This window comes from Malus sylvestris, chromosome 7 (genome assembly GCF_916048215.2).
Source record: "Malus sylvestris chromosome 7, drMalSylv7.2, whole genome shotgun sequence".
NCBI lineage: Eukaryota > Viridiplantae > Streptophyta > Magnoliopsida > Rosales > Rosaceae > Malus > Malus sylvestris.
The window spans coordinates 6,767,201-6,785,957 of NC_062266.1; the positions used below are offsets into that span (position 1 = coordinate 6,767,201).

The window sequence follows — 18,757 nt, forward strand, 5'->3', positions numbered from 1 at the left end:
AAAATTGTATTTGGCAAAATGAAAAAAAAAAAATTGTGTTTTCTGTTAAAATAATGAGTTAAAAACAGCAGAAAGCATAATCAACTCTACTGCTGCTTCTGAAAACAACACTTTTTTATAGCACATCAACCCCAAACTAGCCCTTAAACGTTTTATTACATATGAAACAATTAGGGCATTCGTCATTCCAGAGGAAAATCAAAACTCAAGCAAAACCAAACAAACAAATCTCCAGGAAACAGTATGCGATGCAAGCTGAATTTTGAATGACATCCTATTTCCGTAACCCGCAGCATAACATATATAAGCTTCATCACGAACATGATAGGAGCAGAAAATGACACTCTCAACAGATTCAATGGAATTGAGTAAAACAATCTCATAACAATCAAGAAGATCATGAAAACTCCAAGTTATCACAGTAATGTCTAAGAAAAGATGCCATGAAGAACACCGATACTCTTATGCAGAGCAATTCTCATAAAAGTTATATACAGTGTTATTATGATTACTTCCAAAGGAAAAGTTTTTCAAGTACTGCCAAAGTGCCAATCACCATTTCAGCTTTTAATGTGTCCCATCAGCCTTCTGCAAAAGAGAAACACCGTTATATATGGAATTGAAATATTGAATGAAATCTAGTCATGCTACAAGAAGAATGTCTCAGAAGCAAGAACCGATTAAAATTAGAATAAACCAGTCAAAACTCATCACTGCCACAAGTATCTGGTTGAAGTAACTATAAGAATTGGTAGATATTCTTCGGTTGAAATGGGGAAGTAGAGACTTGTATTACATTATACAGACTTTTAACATTAGGTGATACATAATCATCCAACAGATACGGTATCATCTCCACAAATTGTAAAGGGAGTCAAGGACGAGAAAACATAATCAGACTTGTTCCAAGACTTCATCACTGCAGATTCAATGCAAGAATTGAAACAAAAACTAGAACTGGAGAACAAGACATCATCAAGGAAGATTTTAGAATGCTCTATATTCATGAAAAATTAACGATGCATGAGTAAAAAATGTATTATATAAGCTCATACATAACAGTTTTATCTCATATGCAGACATATATTAGAGAAAGCTCATTACAGCATGACTCATACATGAAAGTAAGCGTAAATGGTGTTATATGCTTACATCTCTCTCTTTTTTTTTTAAATAAATGCACTCCACAAGAGTCTGTCATTATCATCTAATGTAACGTTTGTGGTGAAAATTTCGTGACAGAAGCAACAACAAAATATTCTACCCCATCAAGTGAAAAGGACGTGGTATAATTTATTAGTACTCATGCAGAATCGCTACCAGCCACATAGTCAACCCAAAGGGAAATGCAAGGGGCAGTCTCCCAAGGATACTCTACACTTTGTAAGAAGACAAATGATCTAGTTTTCAAAAAATGCAGAGACCTTTCACTAATAAACTTATGTTCCATTTTTATCCTTGAGGTCATCTGTAGACTAACCTAGAACCATGGTCTAAAATTTCCGTATTTTTGGACTACCGATATTTCCGATATCATCGATATTTTAGACCTTGCTAAGTCACTCATGTATCTTACCATGCAATGTATAAAGTGTAAAATATTGTACAAATTCATTATATATAAATGATTATGATGTGTTTAAACTTCTTTCATTAATTACCACATATTTTATACACTCACAATGTTTGCCAGCTCGCTATAATGAACTTAAATCAGTTATATCTATCATGCAATTCATTTCCTTCCAATTTTTTATGATAAACTAATAGATAATTGACTAAATAAACATCCTGCAAAGTTTCAATAAAAATTTCCAAGTTTTTCTTACAATTTCCGTGGTTTTTATTCAATTTTTATCGATATCGATAATATCCCGATATTTCCATCGAAATTTCCGTGTTTTTGGACTACCGATATTTCCGATATCATCGATATTTTATATCTTGCCTAGAACCCAAAAGTCAGCAGTTCTCTCTCATTCATCTAGAATAGGCAACCTATTTGAAGTTGCCAAAAGCGTTTGTTGAAGGCCTGCAATCTTTCTTTTTAATGTTCTTTTTTTGGTGCAGAGAAAAAAGGAGCTTTCCCTAAAGGACGTCATGTACCTCAATAATGATTTTTTAAGATCAGATTGCAGGAAACCTCGATGATAAGTATAAACGTTCTCACTAGTAAGCATAAGTCTCAAAGTTGGTTAAGAAAAACAGATTGACAAAACTGTGAAGTGAAGGCTAATTAAGCAGGTGAAATGTAGATCATGGTCATCCGTGCCAATGGGCCAAGGATACCAAAAATATTGAAGAGCTTGATAAGCTAGTCAGTCTATTCTACACAACCAGGTGATACTATTCAATTAAACCTCAAGCCGGCATAAATTAATACCAGTCCTCCGATCCCAACCTCATCATTTTGATCACTCAGACGGAATTCTCTCTTATTATGCATTTACTCAATACCGTGTCCTTTCCTCCAGTAATTTCTGAGTACATTATATTATAACGCTAACTCGAGTGATCAAACATCTAAAAGCTACGCCTCACTTTCTGCAATAGAACACTTTCCAAATGTCATTTTTATATGGGACCCGGCTTCTCTGCTCTCTCACTTCTCATACACTCTCATCCCCTCCTATTTTGTGCGGTCAAAGTTAAGCCACATCAGCATTTTTATATTGATTTTTTTATAGAGATAATAAGACAAAAAGCAATAGTAATATAAAATGTTGACGTGACTTAACCGTGACCGCACAAATAGGAGGTGATGGGAGTGTATGGGAAGTGGGAGGGCAAATAAGCCAGGTCCATTTATATGTGTGTGTGTTCTTGCTTACTAAAATGCACAATTCACTACGACATATAGCAACAACAGTTTTCAACTATCATGTAAAAAACTTGGAATTTGAGACCTCAAATTCCCAAGTTTAAATTTCATGTAAATAGGTATCATTTCTCAATTTCTATGATTGAGAGTAAAAATAAAAAATTCCGTATTCAATTTCATTGTTCTTTTAAGTTAACCAAACAAGAAAATTCATAAATTCTAGAAAATAAAATTTCGTCATTTCAATCTCTATCATTTTAAAATGAGTAAATTGTAGCTATGGTCCCTTAACTTTAACTCAATTGGAGCAATGGTCCCTCAACTAAAAATCCATTACCTTTGGTCCCTCAACTTATCAAAACGTGCAGCTATGGTCCCTCAACTAAAAATTCATTACCATTGGTCCCTGAACTTTAATTCAAGTGGAGAAATGGTCCTTTAACTTTAATCCAATTGTAGCAATGGTCCTTACAATATAACTCGTTTTGACAAATTTTTTGACATAGTTGACGAAAAGAACCATAATTATACACTTTGATGAGTTGAGGGACCCTAATTATATAAATGGTCATTCCAACATAGCTTATTTTGACAAAATTTTGACAAAATTGATGAAAAGGACTATAGCTACACATTTTGATAAGTTGAGGGACCAATGGTAATGGATTTTTAGTTGAGGGACCATTGCTCCAATTTGATTAAAGTTGAGGGACAATTTGTACAATTTACTCTTTTAAAATTCCTTAAGAATCTAAAATTTCTTATTCCAAACATAATGTTATTGTATACAAGAGAACTAGAGCATTGGTCGACATGATTCACAGTAGCAAATAAGCAAACCAAAACCATAGCAACAAATCAATAAGAACCGCGCTGTGCGTTGCAAGAACGGATCTACAAGAAACAATTTGGTTGAGATCCTGCGTTTTTCACACGTTTACATATAAAAGCTTCATTCATAAATATGGAAATTAATAATCAGTGAAAAAAGGCAGCACAAACATGATATGAGCAAAAAATGACGCACATTCAGGCAGACTCAATAGAATTCAAATTTACCCATCAGTGTCTAAAAGAACATGTCATGAAGAACACCAATAATCTAAGCAAAGCGATATACACAAAAGTTATGTACAATATCATTATTCATGATTACTAAACAAAGGAAATGTTTTTCAATATCAGTCCTCACCCTGCAAAGGAGTACGAGACAATATATAGACTTAAATGTAACCTGATTGTGGTTGCGGGTTACGTTCTTACGAATATATGGTTTGGTTGTAGAATTCATACCGCTTGTAGAAATATGACTCCTTAGATTAATCAGTTGTTTACAACATATAGGGTTAAACGTAACCTGCTTTTCCCTTGCTGTTTTTTGTTTGCTTGTTTATAGTATTTTAGAGTTAATCTCAGTTTACTATCCTAAAATTTTTTGGTTTTCAACATTTGGTACATGAAGTTTTTTGCATCCCAGAGTGGTACATAAAATTATAATTTTGGGATACTTTCATACATTCGTTAAGGTTGCTGTTAAATTTGCCGTTAACTGATGATGTGGCATTCACGTGGACAATAACTGAGTGTCACATGGATATTAAAAATAATAGAATAATAAAATAATAAATAAAAAAATAAAATTTGGCAATCTCCTCCCTCACCCTTCCCCACCCTTCCTCCCTTCTCTCCTCTGCACCCACCCTCCCACTCCCTCTTCGACTCCACCCACCCAACCCCACGCTCCTCTTCGACGGCCACATGAGAACCTCTTAACCCTATTTACTAGATTTGATAGTGGTGGAGATACCGATATTTTGATTCCACGAATTCGGGTCGTCCTAAGTAAAAAACTCGAACAAATTGAGGCCCTGCTCAGAGCAGGAATTATAATCGAGGTTGTAGAGGTAGCAGAGGGCATCGATGCCAGCGTAGAAGGGAAGGTAGACGGCGTCAGCGAGAGTCGTTGAACAGAGAGTAGCCGGAGCAGTTGGATAGAAGATCGAGGTTGAAGGACGACGGGAACTGTCGGATTTGGATCCAACGATCAGTGCATTCGAAATCCGACGATGGTTGAGATTGTTTCTGGGGACTTGGGCCGAGCTTAATCGAATGGTGGTGCTTGTGGAAGAGAAGAAGAAGAAGATGAGGAATGAGGTGGTAATTAGTAAAGTGGACTTGGATGAGGTCATTGATGGACAGAGATGTGGGAGGAAGAGTGTGAAATCCCGTTCCTGGATTTCATTATTATAATCTAAGTATTGGTATTATTGAGTTTTTATATTTTTTTTTGAGAAATTAATTATTTAAAATTCGTAGACCATTCGAGGTCACAATTTATATTGTTGATTAGATTTCGAGATCACGAACACATAGGCGAAAGCCGTTTGCGAGTCCGGGTTATAACGGTATAGTTACGGGCGTTTGAAGTTGTGATACTATAAATTTTAGGAATTATTTAGACTCCCACTTTGTGGGAAAGAGGCCCAATCAGATACTTGGGTTAAGGGACCAATCAGTTAGAAGAGGGAGGGAACCAATCAGATTTTTAAAAGGTTAGGAGCTACCCAATCAGGAGAAGGAGGGGAAATGAGGGACCCAAAATCGGTCATTTTTGACCCGCGAACCACCATTTTTGACCCGGGCATATCTCCTTCATACGAACTCCGTTTTGGGTGATCTTGGTGTCCATGGAAAGCCCTTGATGAGCCCTACATCCTGGTAGTGTTAGATTTCCCAATTTCTTTGCCATTTTTCCAGTTCGAAGCCACAAACCCATGGGTGTTCCGGCGGCTTTATCCCTTTTCCCGGTGGCTCCAGCAAGTTTCACCGTCCATGCACAAAAAGACTTCCCTCAACCCTAGGAACAAAGCCCAAGCAGTGTTGGAGGCGTCGGAGTTCGATTGGAAGCCGAATCAAAGCACACCCTTTTCTAGGGTTTCGGTGGGTTTGAGTGAAATTGAAGTGTTTCCCGGCTAAATTGGACTTAGCCACAGGTATAAAGTTTGCTCTAATCTTTGAGATCTTCATTTCTGTAATTTTTAAAAATAGTTGAATTTTCTAGCAAGTCGGGGCAGCCGACCGCCACCCGCGGCGGCGCGTGCGGCGTCGGCCTGGCAACTGGGCTGTCATTTTAAGTTCAATTAGATGCCCTAATTTCATAATTGATATCCTTATGATATGGTTTGATTGTTTGAACCTAATTTCATTACGATACATGGTTAGGTCAAAAATATGATTTGACGATCCGACCGTTGGATCGTCACCAAACCTTAATGCGTGATAGAACATAATATTTTTGGATCATAGAAACTTACAGATCGAGAATCTGAAGTACGGATCTTCCCTAATTGGATTTCTAAGTTTGTAAAATTAAATGTCGACCGCCACTTGAATTTTGAAATTGGCGGAGATTCGACCGTCAAATCGTGTTGAGATTTTAGTATGTTGTTATTTGAACATAATGTGGACTTTGGAAAGTTACGGATCTGAAATCTAATGTGTGGATCTTCCGGATTGAATTGTGTAGAATTGTGGACCCTACCTTTGACCGACAGTTGACTTTTGATCAACATGTCTCGAAACGTCCTAATTACTAAAATTAGTACTACGGGGGACTAAGTGAAGTCTAGTGGGCCTACATTGGTTAGATAGCGACTTGAATATATGAAATATGATTATTATCTTAATTTCTTATATTAGTATCATTTGTGAATATGAATTGGTCTTATAAATATGATTTCTATTGAAATGTGAATTTTATATATTTAGCCATAGACCTATGCTAATTAAATATGATTTGGCTTGTGTATTGATGATGTTTGTGATATATATGTGTTTAATTAACTTTTAATAATGTGAATGATAATTATGAAGAATGTTATGACAATTATGGGATCTAAATATTGTTTGATAATTATTTGGATATGATTGCCAACTAAATACTTATTTGAACTTGGCACTATTACCCAGCATGAGATGGAGATGAAAGTCAGGAGATGAGTTAGGTACTTTATTAGATTTTTAGTAGAATTATTAATTGAGGGAATTCCTTGTGTTGTGCTCCATATGACTAGATGCTGGTTGATATGCGGAATCAATAGCATGTATGCGTATAATTATGTATAAGGTGTGATGATGAGACTGCACCATGTAGACGTGGTGCATGGCTGGTCCTACTTGGTTTATCCGCATTGGGAGACCATATTATTTATGGATCGCGCTTGGTTAATCCGCGTTGGGCGATCCTTATGGCCATTTATACTTAGGGGTGATCATGTTTGGTTAATCCGCATTGGGTGATCACTGCCTAACAGTTCTGTAGGTATGACTCTGCTTGGTTAATCCACGTTGGGGAGTCACTACCTACTTGGTTATCTTGACCCTGCTTGGTTAATCCGCGTTGGGGGATCAATAATGGTCATACTTGGTATATCCACGTTGGGGGACCATATGCATTCTAGAAGTGAGGAGGATTAGTTGTACTTGGTACATTTGATGGGGGAATCATATGCTTGTTTGGATTCTGTTGAGTGATGGTCCAGAATCTTTTCTATTCTGCGATTCTGTTGAGTGATGGTCCGGAATCCTTTCTATTCTGCGATTCTGTTGAGTGATGGTCCGTAATAGTATCCAACTTGTATTTCATTTAATGGTTCGGTTCTATATGCATGGTACTCCGAGATTTCGTTGGGTGGTCCTGAATCCCTTTGGTGCCTTAGTCCCTTAGATTTGTTTTCAGCTTCAGAGATGTAGGCTTCGGCCGAACTGTGTCGCTCTAGCCTTACTTTTCATGGTGTTGTATGAGATTATGATTATGAGCTATCGTGATTTGTTTCAGACGAACCGTTGGATGTCTGGGTGACTCATTCGGAGTTGTTAGAGTTTCTTGGTTAAATTTGTGAAATGATGTCCGTAATAGTATCCAGCTTGTATTTCATCGAATGGTTCGGTTCTATATGCATGGTACTCCGAGATTCCGTTAAGTGGTCCTGAATCCCTTTGGTGCCTTAGTCCCTTGGATTTGTTTTCAGCTTCAGAGATGTAGGCTTCGGCCGAACTGTGTCGCTCTAGCCTTAATTTTCATGGTGTTGTATGAGATTATGATTATGAGCTATCGTGATTTGTTTCAGACGAATTGTTGGATGTCTGGGTGACTCATTCGGAGTTGTTAGAGTTCATTGGTTAAATTTTTGAAATGATATGATACTGCATTCATTGATTAAACAATTAAATGCTAAAATCATGTATCTTTGATTGATGATTAATTAATTGATGTGATTGTGGAATGACGTTGGGTATGATTGAGATTATTATGATTAGAGTAATTGATTAATGTGACTTGAGAATAACATTGTGCTTCGTTGGTTCTTTGATATGTTACTGTTTGGACCCAAAATATTAGTTTGGGCAGAGTATAGAATTATTCTCGGCTCGGAAGGCCTTACGACAAGGGTACCATGGATCGTTTAGTTCGTGGGCTTCCAAACCTAGGTCGGTTAGGTCATGTTGCAAGACAAGTCGAGTCTTGGCGTAATAAGGAGTCTCGGTAAGATTAATAACCCGGAAGTGAATCCAGCTCAATAAAGGAATGGGTTCACAGTCGTAGTGGAAGTAAGACTGGTCGAGTTGGTGTTTGATCAGGAGAAGAAGTCATAATCTGAGTAGGGTTTTAACTCGACCTTGAAGGTACCCGCTGCTATAAATACAAGAGCATCGGCAGCGTGGAAAGCTCTCCAATTCAACACACAACTGCACTACGCAAACTCTCTCAACGACTTTGAGATTTTTTATTTTCTCTTTTCGCTGACACATCTTCCGTTGGCATCAACAACACTATGAAAGCAACCGATGATATCTTAAGTCGGCATAGATAGCTCTGACACCGTAGAATCAGCCGATCTCGCAGCATCTTCCGTTGGCATCAACAGCACTGCGGCGAGGACGGTCGGTTACCTATCCAAGTCTCGGTCGAGAAGGATTTCTGAATCCTTATTGATTGAGGTCATCTCATTAGCCTTCTCGGCAAAGTGAGGTGTTACAGTTTACTGAGTTCGGTGCATTACACGCCGAGTTATTTTATGATTAGATACTCTCAAGTGGGATTTAGAGTTCGCCATTCAGACGGCCGAACCACGTTCACTATTAAGACTTATATTCACTTTGAGTATTTGTGCCCTTACACTTTGGTGTCAATTTGGCGTGAGTTTACTCTGACGAATAACATCACTGTGACCGAATCCGACGACGACGATTTGTGAACTTCGTAAGAATAGTAGCCTTGTCTTCAGGTTCAAAAACCCAAGAGGCCGAGTCGTGTTCCTTCCTCGGCCGCAATCGTAAGACGCAGAAGTCAGTCGTGCACCCAACGCAATATCAACAAATTTACTCCTCGACCGAGCTCGACCGACGAGTTGGCACGCCCCGCATTCATCGAAGGACGTAGTTAGCTTATAGATTACTCGGCCTACACGCCACGTAAGCTTGGTAGTTTTTAGGGTCAACATTTTGGTACGCCCAGTGGGACCCAGTGCTAAACTACGAAGTTCATGCCAATTGAAACAAGATCGGTAAAAAAGAAAATAGCTATGGGAAAATCAACAACCGATTTGCCAACTCATAATATAGGACAAAGTATGCCACAGGCGCAGAATCCCCTTAACGCCGTGACACTTGAGTCCACAAACGCGATTCGCCGAGAAAGGGAAGTTAATCTCGGTGGTCAGCTTCGCGGTCTAGAAATCCCTAACAGGAACACTTGTGTTCTCCATGAAGGGATAGTAGAGGACTGTGACGAAGATGGTGGTGAAGGTTTTGATCCACCAACAAGATCGTTTCTTCGAAAACGACTTGACGAGCAGTCTCGGTCGGTTAAACAGACGCTTAGTTAAGGAATCAATAAACTGCATGACATGATACGCAGTACCAGTGAGACACAAACCAGATTGCACGAAATACTGGTTAGTAAGGTCAGCAACGGTAGGTCTTTCGATCTTTCCCAACACTTGCCACCAGGAAATAATCTGTTACCAATTGTACCGGCTGAGTCAATCCCTACTCGTTTCAAGCCAATCGACATGAAAAAAAGAGGAGGATCAAATAGTAGGTCAGACGGATCCGACCAGAGAATAGAAGCAGTACCCGTTGATATGACCGAGGTTCAGCGGATGATCGATTCGGCCATGAAAAAAGGGTCGAAGTTCCTTAAATTTATCCATCTGCATCCAGCTTATATGGAAACATTCGAATACCCTAAAGGTTTCAAAATCCCAGATTTTAGCCTTTTTACCGGTGAATCGTCCCTATCTTCGTTGGAGCATGTGGCTCGTTTCACTGCGCAATGCGGAGATGTTAACAGTGACTTTCATAAGCTACGGCTGTTTAATTTTTCGCTGATCGGCTCAACATTTGCCTGGTATATCAACCTACCTCCTAATTCTATCCAAAGCTGGGAGGAGTTGGTCGAGAAATTTCACGAGCAGTTTTATCGGCCAGGGATGGAAATGTCAGTTTCCTCATTAGCAAGGATGGCTCAAGCATCTGATAAGTCACCAATGGATTATCTTACCAGATTCAAATCAGCCAGGAATTGGTGCCGAGTGCCTTTGCCCGAAATCGAATTTGTCAAACTTGCTTTGAACGGCCTCGATGTGGAATACAAAAGGAAATTCTTGGGGGCAAACTTTTGAGATATGTATGAATTAGCCCAGCATGTCGAGCAATATGACTATTTGCTCCGAGAGGTGAAGATCTCGAAATCCCCATCCCGAGGGACGATTTACAAAAATCCCATGGTCAGTTATGCTTCGACCAAAGGTGAAGAGTCTCAGTACGTCAACGTGGACGCGGCCGAGATAGTAATACATAAACCATACATTTGCAAAGCGTTGACTCAAATCAATTCTAAGGATGCCAAAATTCGCTCGACGACGGAAGGGACAGCGAAAACTTCTAAAGTTTACACCTTTGATATTACAAAGGCCGAAACAATTTTTGATCAATTGCTATCAGCAAAGATCATCAAACTTCGGCCAGGGCATAACATTCCCACGGCGGAGGAGCTTAAAGGAAAGACATATTGTAAATATCATAATTCGACCAAGCATGCCACAAACAATTGTGTCGTATTTCGTGATAATATCCAGAGCTAGATTGACAAAGGCAAGTTAAAATTTCCTGAAAAATGCATGACGGTCGATACGGACCCATTCCCTTCGACAACAGTTGGCATGGTAGATGCCCGTTTTCTCAAAAGCAAAGGGAAAGAGAAAATCGAGCTCGCCCCAGTGCAACACATCCTCAAGAAAAATTCTCAACCTCGACTCAAGATTGATCTATTTTCCAATGCACTACCTACCGAATTCTCAGGACCGGTAATAGTTCAATCCGTGTCAGACTCCAGCGATGAAGAAAATGGCGAGCCGGTAGTCTTGTGCAGTAATTGTAAAGCACGCGTTATCCTAACCGAGCCCAAGGAAAAATTACCTCAGACGCTGACGCCTCGGCCACAGTCGGCGATCTCGGTAACACCTTCAAAGAAACCAAGTGACGACCAGCGAGTCAAAGTATTCGAAAGGCTCGGTCCTAAGCAACAGACGGATGACTCTACCTCGGTGAGACGGCGCCTTGATTTCGACGCACCATTTTATAACGAGGAGTATTATTCACGTAACTCCACTAGTTCAAGTTCATCAGCGAATCTAAGAAGCTTCAAGCCGCCTGAATCACGTGACCAATGTTGGTATAGCTATAATTCTCCCACTGGCATGTATACCGCGTTGTCCAAGTCTTAGAAACGTCGACATCAGCGAATAGATTGCTTAGCTCAACGGCAAGAGGCCCAGCCTGTTTCGGCCACTAAATGGCAGCCAAAAGGAACGGCAGGGAGTGGAGATGATCGGCCAACCCCAACAATCATGGCTGAATTACAAGGGCAAAAGGAAACCAATCGAGATTTCAAAACTACCATTGAAGCAGTCGAGAAGTGGATCAAACTTCTTCTTCGGCTTGGTGAAATGAAAGCTCGTTTCGAGCAATTTAAGAAAGAGGCTAAAAGCCAACTGCCCCCATTACCGTCAAAAGAACCCCTCATCAAAGTTCGACGAAAGCTGCATCCCCCATTCCTCAGCAAATCATTAGAATATATGAAAGAATTTCACAAGAAATATTCCGCCAATGATTTATATGGATTGCCCAAGGCCTGCCAATAAGCTCTTGACTTGGCATTAACTTGCCCCGATGCCGAGCAGATCATCAAAAAAACCACTGACCCAGCAATGAAAGCTAGATTCCAGCACATTCGAGAGGCTAAAGTTCTCGGCTTCGAGGTCGATCCCTACACGAACATTGACATAGCCGAGCCCTCTTTTTCTCTCGAGGACCTTCAACACCTTCGATATCATTTCGAAGTCTTTTCTACCGTTTCCTTGTTCGATTTGACGGTCGATGAGAAAGAGCGGGTGGCACGTCTGGATGCTTACTTGGACACCAGGAACGCCCAGATCGCCTACGAGGAACGAGCTCGCCAGATACGGCAGAAGCAGAACCTGACGCCAGATGTATTCAAGTCTGAAGACAACAGTCACCAAGATACAACGTCGGATTGTGTGAGTCAAGCGCCTGACTATGTTGACACACACAGTGAACTGGTAAATGCTTCAACACACAATGATATAATCCTCCCCACTCCGGAGAAAAACGACCAGGATCTAATGGGCCTTTCAGTCCTTGAAAATATGGAAATCAGCATGATCCATGTTCTTCCTGCCGAATTTCAGCAGACCATGCACCAACCAAGTTCCTTGGACGGTGATGTGGTCGCCGACTAAGCAACACAAGTTGATTTCGTCACTACTCCTGAGGACGAGCCCACTAACGGTGATGATAAGCTTAAAACAGCCTTGGACATCTTGTTTCCCCATTCCTCCTCGACTAACCTTCAACATTTAAAACCGTTGTATGTCACGGCCCATATTGAAGGCTACCCAATCTCCAAGATTTTCGTCGATTGTGGAGCAACAGTCAATATCATGCCTGGATCTATCATGAAAGCCTTACGACGATCCACCGACGAACTCATTCCTTCAGGAATAACCATGAGTAGTTTTGTCAGTGACAAGTCTCAGACCAAATGAGTGCTTCCTTTAGCGGTAAACATCACCGGCCATAACCATATGACCGCTTTTTTCATCGTCGACTGCAAGACTAAGTATAATGCACTGCTCATTTTTTGGGATGGTAAATCGGTCATTATTCACCTGGCCGATGCTCAGCCCTTCGAAACTAACATGATCCAAGCACGGTATTATAATGACCACGTCGGCTACATCACCCTACAAGGTGTCAACGATGAAGGACGGTCGACTCAGATTTCTATTCAGAAAGTTATCGAGGTTGGCGCTGAAACTGTCCACCAGGATTCGACGAGACTCGGGTTAGCTGACTTCATCTCCGATCCTGATGTCTGACACCGATCAGGAAAAACATCGGGCCGCGGTTTCATCTACTATGGAACGACTACTGGCCCATTGGTATACCATCTCTAAACAACCAAATTCAGGCGTTAACCTCGTAGAGTTCCTCGCCGAATGAGAGAACGGTCCCGTTTTATCTCTTGACAAAATTCAAGCTGCCCCGGCCGAGATCGAAGACACTCGGCCCCAAGTCAAGGACCCATTAGAAAAAATTAACGTTGGGATGACCGATGACCCACGACTTTTATTTATTAGTGCTTTGCTCCCCCAACCTATGAAAGCAGAACTTCGTGTTCTGCTTGAGGAGTTCAAAGATTGTTTTGCTTGGAGCTACCACAAGATGCCTGGCTTAGATCATACTCTCGTCGAGCATGAGTTGCGCATTAAACCTGGGTGTAAACCCTTCCGTCAACCATCTCGATGATTTTCAACTGAAGTGCAACTCGGCATTAAGGATGAACTTGTTAGTCTCTTGAAAGTAGGGTTCATTCGGACAGCTTGATACGTTGAATGGTTCGCAAATATCGTTCCTGTTTTAAAGAAAAGTGGTGCATTGCACATTTGTATCGACTTCCAAAACTTGAATCTGGCAACTCCTAAAGATGAGTATCCAATGCCGATTTCAGATTTGTTAATCAATGCTGCAACGAATCATGCGATCTTATCTTTTATGGATGGACATGCCGGGTACAACCAAATTTTCATTGCCAAAGCAGATGTCCACAAGATTGTTTTTCGCTGCCCGGGAGCACTCGGCACATACGAATGGGTTGTCATGCCATTCGGCCTCAAGAATGCCGGTGCCACGTACCAACGAGCAATGAACACCATATTTCAAGATTTAATTGGAACCATCGTCGAAGTTTATATCGACGATGTTATAATCAAATCTAAACGCCGGCAGACACATCTGGACGATCTCCGACAGGCTTTCCTCTGCATGCGTCAGCACAACCTCAAAATGAATCCTGCCAAATGTGCCTTCGGTGTATCAGCCGGTAATTTTCTCGGTTTCCTTATGCATCACCGTGGGATTGAAGTGGATGAAAATAAAGCACGCGCAATCATCAATGCCCCAACCCCGACGACGAAGAAACAACTTCAGTCCTTACTCGGTAAGATAAATTTTCTCTGCCGTTTTATCGCTAACTCGGTAGGTAAAATGAAAGCGATCTTTACGCTTTTGAAACTCAATGACTTCGATAAATTTAAGTGGAAAAACGAGCATCAGGCAGCCTTTACGTAAATCAAAGTCTCCCTCACGACCCCCCTGTCCTCGTCCCACATCGGCACGATAAGCCTCTTAAGCTATACATCTCGGCGGCAGAAGAGTCCATCGGCTGCCTTCTCGTGCAAGACAATGATGCTGGACGACAACAGGCTATTTTTTATCTAAGTCGAAATCTCAATCAACCAGAGACCAATTATCCCGCCGTCGAGAAGCTCTACCTAGCCATATTTTTCGCCGCCTTTAAGCTTAGGCATTATATGCTCCCATCAGTCACCCAAGTTATTGCTCAGACCGATGTCATCCGCTACATGCTCACCCGACCAATCATAAAAGGCTGAATTGGGAAATGGACAATGGTGTTGTCCGAGTTTAGCTTGCAATACGTGCCCCAGAAAGCTGTCAAAGGCCAGACACTGGCCGATTTCCTTTCTCAACATTCTTCCCCATATGGTTTTGAGGGCAACGACGTCGAAATCGGCATGGTTCAAACACGTGACAACTACTGGATGATGTACTTTGACGGCTCAAGAACTTCATTCTCGGCTGGCGTTGGAATTGTCATTCAATCCCCAAACCACGATCATTGGTATTTTTCGCTTAAGCTGGATTTTGAATGCACCAATAATCAGGCCGAATATGAAGCTTTTGTCATCGGCCTTAGAATCCTTCATGACTTGCAGGCGACCTGTGCCCTCATCCTCAGAGACTCCGAACTTGTGATTAACCACCTTAACGGTTCCTTCTGATGCATGAGTTGTACCCTGGCACCCTACCACATGGTTACCAGCTATTTGGCCGAATCTTTCAACAGTATTACATTTGAACATATTTCCCGGGACCATAATACCGACGCAGACGAATTGGCTCAAATCACCTCCGGTGCTCAACTCTTGGGGGGCAAGCTAGGTAGAGAAATACCCTTGTTACATCAGCTTTACCCGGCCTTGATCAACCAGCAAGTCCTTCAACGCGACAACGTGATACGAACAAGGGTCATGTCCTTACCTTCGTTGTAAGACCGACAAGACCTTATAAATGTTTACGTTGTCGAGGCAATACCAGATGATTGGAGAAAGCCCATTATGCAGTATCTTGACAACCACAATGGTAAACACAATCGCAAGACAAGAGTTCATGCCACAAACTATGTCATGTATCAAAATGAGTTATACCGAAAAGGCGAGGATGGTCTATTACTGCTATGCCTCGGCCCCCAAGATGGTGTTCAGGCAATCACAGAAGTCCATGAAGGGATTTGCGGAGCTCATCAGTCCGGACGTAAAATGTGATGGCTGCTTCGACACCACGACTACTTTTGGCCAAGAATACTAAAGGATTGTATCGAGTTCGCACGAGGGTGCGTACAGTGCCAAATTCATGGTCCTATACAAAGGGTCCCGGCCGAATCATTACATTCGGTCACTAAACCATAGCCGTTTAGAAGATGGGCCATGGACGTAATCGGTAAATCACGCCATCTTCTGGGACTACCAAGCACTCATGGTTACTGGTAGCAACCGATTACTTTACTAAGTGGGTTGAAGCAAAATCATACGCCGAATTAACATCCAAGGAGGTTTGCGATTTTGTGGAAGAACATATTATGACCAGGTTCGGCGTACCAGAAACGATCATAACTGATAATGGCACGGTCTTCACAGCCGAAAGGTTCAAAGAGTATACGGCGGTTTTAAAAATTCGGCTTGAGCAATCCACACCATATTATCCACAACGAAGCAAGTAATAAGGTTTTGATCGGTATTCTCGAAAAAATGATAAAAGAAAGACCTGGCTTGTGGCATCTAAAATTGAATGAAGCCTTGTGGGAACAAGGACCACCCCATATGCGCTAACCTATGGACATGACGCGATGTTACCAGTCGAGCTAAATGTAAATTCTTTGCCCATGATTGAGCAGAGTAGTTTGCCCAGTGCCGAATACAACCAGGCTATGTTACAAGAGTTAGAAGATTTGGAAGAAGATCGGCTTGACGCTTACAACCTTCTGATAACACAAAAGAAAATTGCCGAGCGAGCGTATAATCAAAGGGTAAAACAAAAAACGTTCGGCGAAGGGGAATTAGTTTGGCAGACTGTCCTACCCATGGGGATTAAAGACCCCAGGTTCGGTAAATGGTCGCCGAATTAGGAAGGGCCATTCATCGTCCATAAAGTCCTCGGCAAGGGGGCATACCATCTTAAAGATCGAACAGGTGTTATTCACAGGTTATCAATTAATGGAAAGTTCTTAAAGAAATATTACCCCGTCACATGGGAGATGCAAGAATAAAAGCTTTTCATTTCATTAATAATATGAGTTACATTCAAAATATTCTAAGGCGACGAAGGAAGAAGAGTTCCAAGAAGTGCCTTCAGCTCCAGCCACCGCACATCGCCCATTATGACCTCGGCCTGCCGGTTCTTCTTGTCCATTTTCAACTGCTCGACCCGTTTTGTGCTCGCCGCATACTCGGTTAAACAAGCTTTGCCGCCCGACTCGAAGTCCTTCGCAAGCTCGGAAGCAATGGCCAACCTTCGTTTTGCCAATTCGACCATTTGACGGTCGAGGTCGGCCAAGGCCTCCCCTTTTGCCTTTAAAGCATCAATCTTTGGACGGAAAATGTCTTAGACGGCCGTGGCAACTTGCAGGTCTTGTTCGGCCCTCAGAGCGTTCTCGAAAATACTAAAGGTTTCCCGAACCCGCTCCAAGGCGGATGACGCCTGAACTATAGCCTCACCACTCAGTTGACCATCGGCTCCAAGGTCATTTAGACATGCACCCAGCAAATCAAGACTTTTGCGCTCAAGGACTTGCGACGCCGAGAGAGACAAGACCTCTTGTAACCGAGCTAGAGTAGTTGAATCAGCGGCTTCAGTTGTGGTGGTCGAAGGCCCAGCCGCTCCAGTAGTGCTAGATAAGAGGGCTTTGAACTCGACTTCCCATGAAGGCTGCACACAAAATATCAGTTTACGCTCAAGGAAATTGCAAAAAATGTAGCAAGAAGGTTTCATTTTTTTTATACCTGCCGAGAGGAGACTTCGACCATGTCTTCAGGATCGTTGCTCGAACCTAAAGAACTTAATGGCCGAGCCCAGTGTCTTAGACTACTTCTCAGTTCACGTGGCCGATGGAGGTTATCTATGTTCGATAGCCACTGAGGCGGCCAAGAAATATAGATAACACCCTTCAACGCATAGAATTTTCGATGAAAAGAGTGTGCAGGCACCTAACATTTAGTACTTTCCTGGTTTAGAGTTCTATGGCAGAGAAATAACCAAGGAAAGGCGGTAGGGGGTACTTACGAAGGCCAAAGTGGCTTCCTACGGAGGAATATTGAGGTCATGCTTCTGCGGATGAACTGGCGTTTTCACCGTCGCTTATGGCTCCCCGGCAGGTCGTTTACCACTGTCGGTCGTAGAAGGGCCGACTTGGACAACCGCCTCGGACACCGGAGGAGGCACATGACATTTAGTATTTTCCTAGTTTAGAGGTATATGGCAGAGAAATAACCAAGAAAAGGCGGTATGGGATACTTATGAAGGCCGAAGTGGCTTCATGCGGAGAAATATTAAGGTCCTGGTCCTGAGGATGAACGAGCCTTTCTGCCGCCGCTTCTAACTCTCTGGCAGGTCGTTTGCCATGGTCAGTTGAAGGCGACTCGCCAGTGGAACCTCGTCGCTCACGTCGTTCTCTTCCAGAACGAAGGCCGAGGGTTTTGGATTTTCAAGATAAGTTCTCTCGGTCACAGGGACTGCCTCTTCCAGGACAGGTGTAACCTCAACTGTTAGAACAACAACTGGTTTACCGACTTTAGAAACAGGCCGTACTTGGGCTGTTTCTTCGACCGGAATTGGCCGTTTCTCAACCAAGGCTTGGGCGATGGGGGGAGCAGGGGAAACACTGGGAGTCGTCGCACCCGTAGTTTGACTGGAGATAACGTGAATCTCCCGTTCTCCTTTCTTCGCCAGCTTTTTGACCCGTTTGGTGGGCCGAGGAGTTTCGATGGCCGGCTTGGCCTCTTGACAAGGCCGTTTGCTCAACACAGCCTACACAATGGTCTTAGCCGCAGCCGCATCGACCACTTCCACCTTTTTCAATGGCCGACTGCCTGGGAAAATAAAAGCAAATCAGCAAAGCTGATCAGTAGCTCAAAATTGAAGGAAAAAGGTAGAAATAAACTGTTACCTTGGGGTTGGAGGGCAGGAGCCTTCTTAGGTCGACCACCAAAGATTTTG

General features: G+C 42.1%; 1 protein-coding gene and 1 pseudogene across 5 annotated transcripts in view; both read right to left on the reverse strand.

The window, feature by feature from the left end:
* Window positions 1-504: 504 nt before the first annotated feature.
* LOC126628293 (uncharacterized protein At2g27730, mitochondrial) overlaps window positions 505-18,757 on the reverse strand; it is a 54,875-nt gene continuing 36,622 nt past the window's right edge. For 2 of the 5 annotated variants that reach the window (XM_050297937.1, XM_050297933.1), the window contains exon 3: window positions 505-588. In XM_050297937.1, coding sequence (XP_050153894.1) covers window positions 568-588 — 21 coding nt within the window. In that variant the 3' untranslated portion in view covers window positions 505-567. Of the gene's footprint in view, window positions 589-2,180; window positions 2,306-18,757 lie in introns of those variants that run through there. The other 3 variants (XM_050297938.1, XM_050297934.1, XM_050297930.1) reach the window with 2 other exon arrangements.
* The window catches only part of LOC126628287 (rust resistance kinase Lr10-like), a 28,118-nt pseudogene continuing 16,164 nt past the window's right edge, over window positions 6,804-18,757 (reverse strand).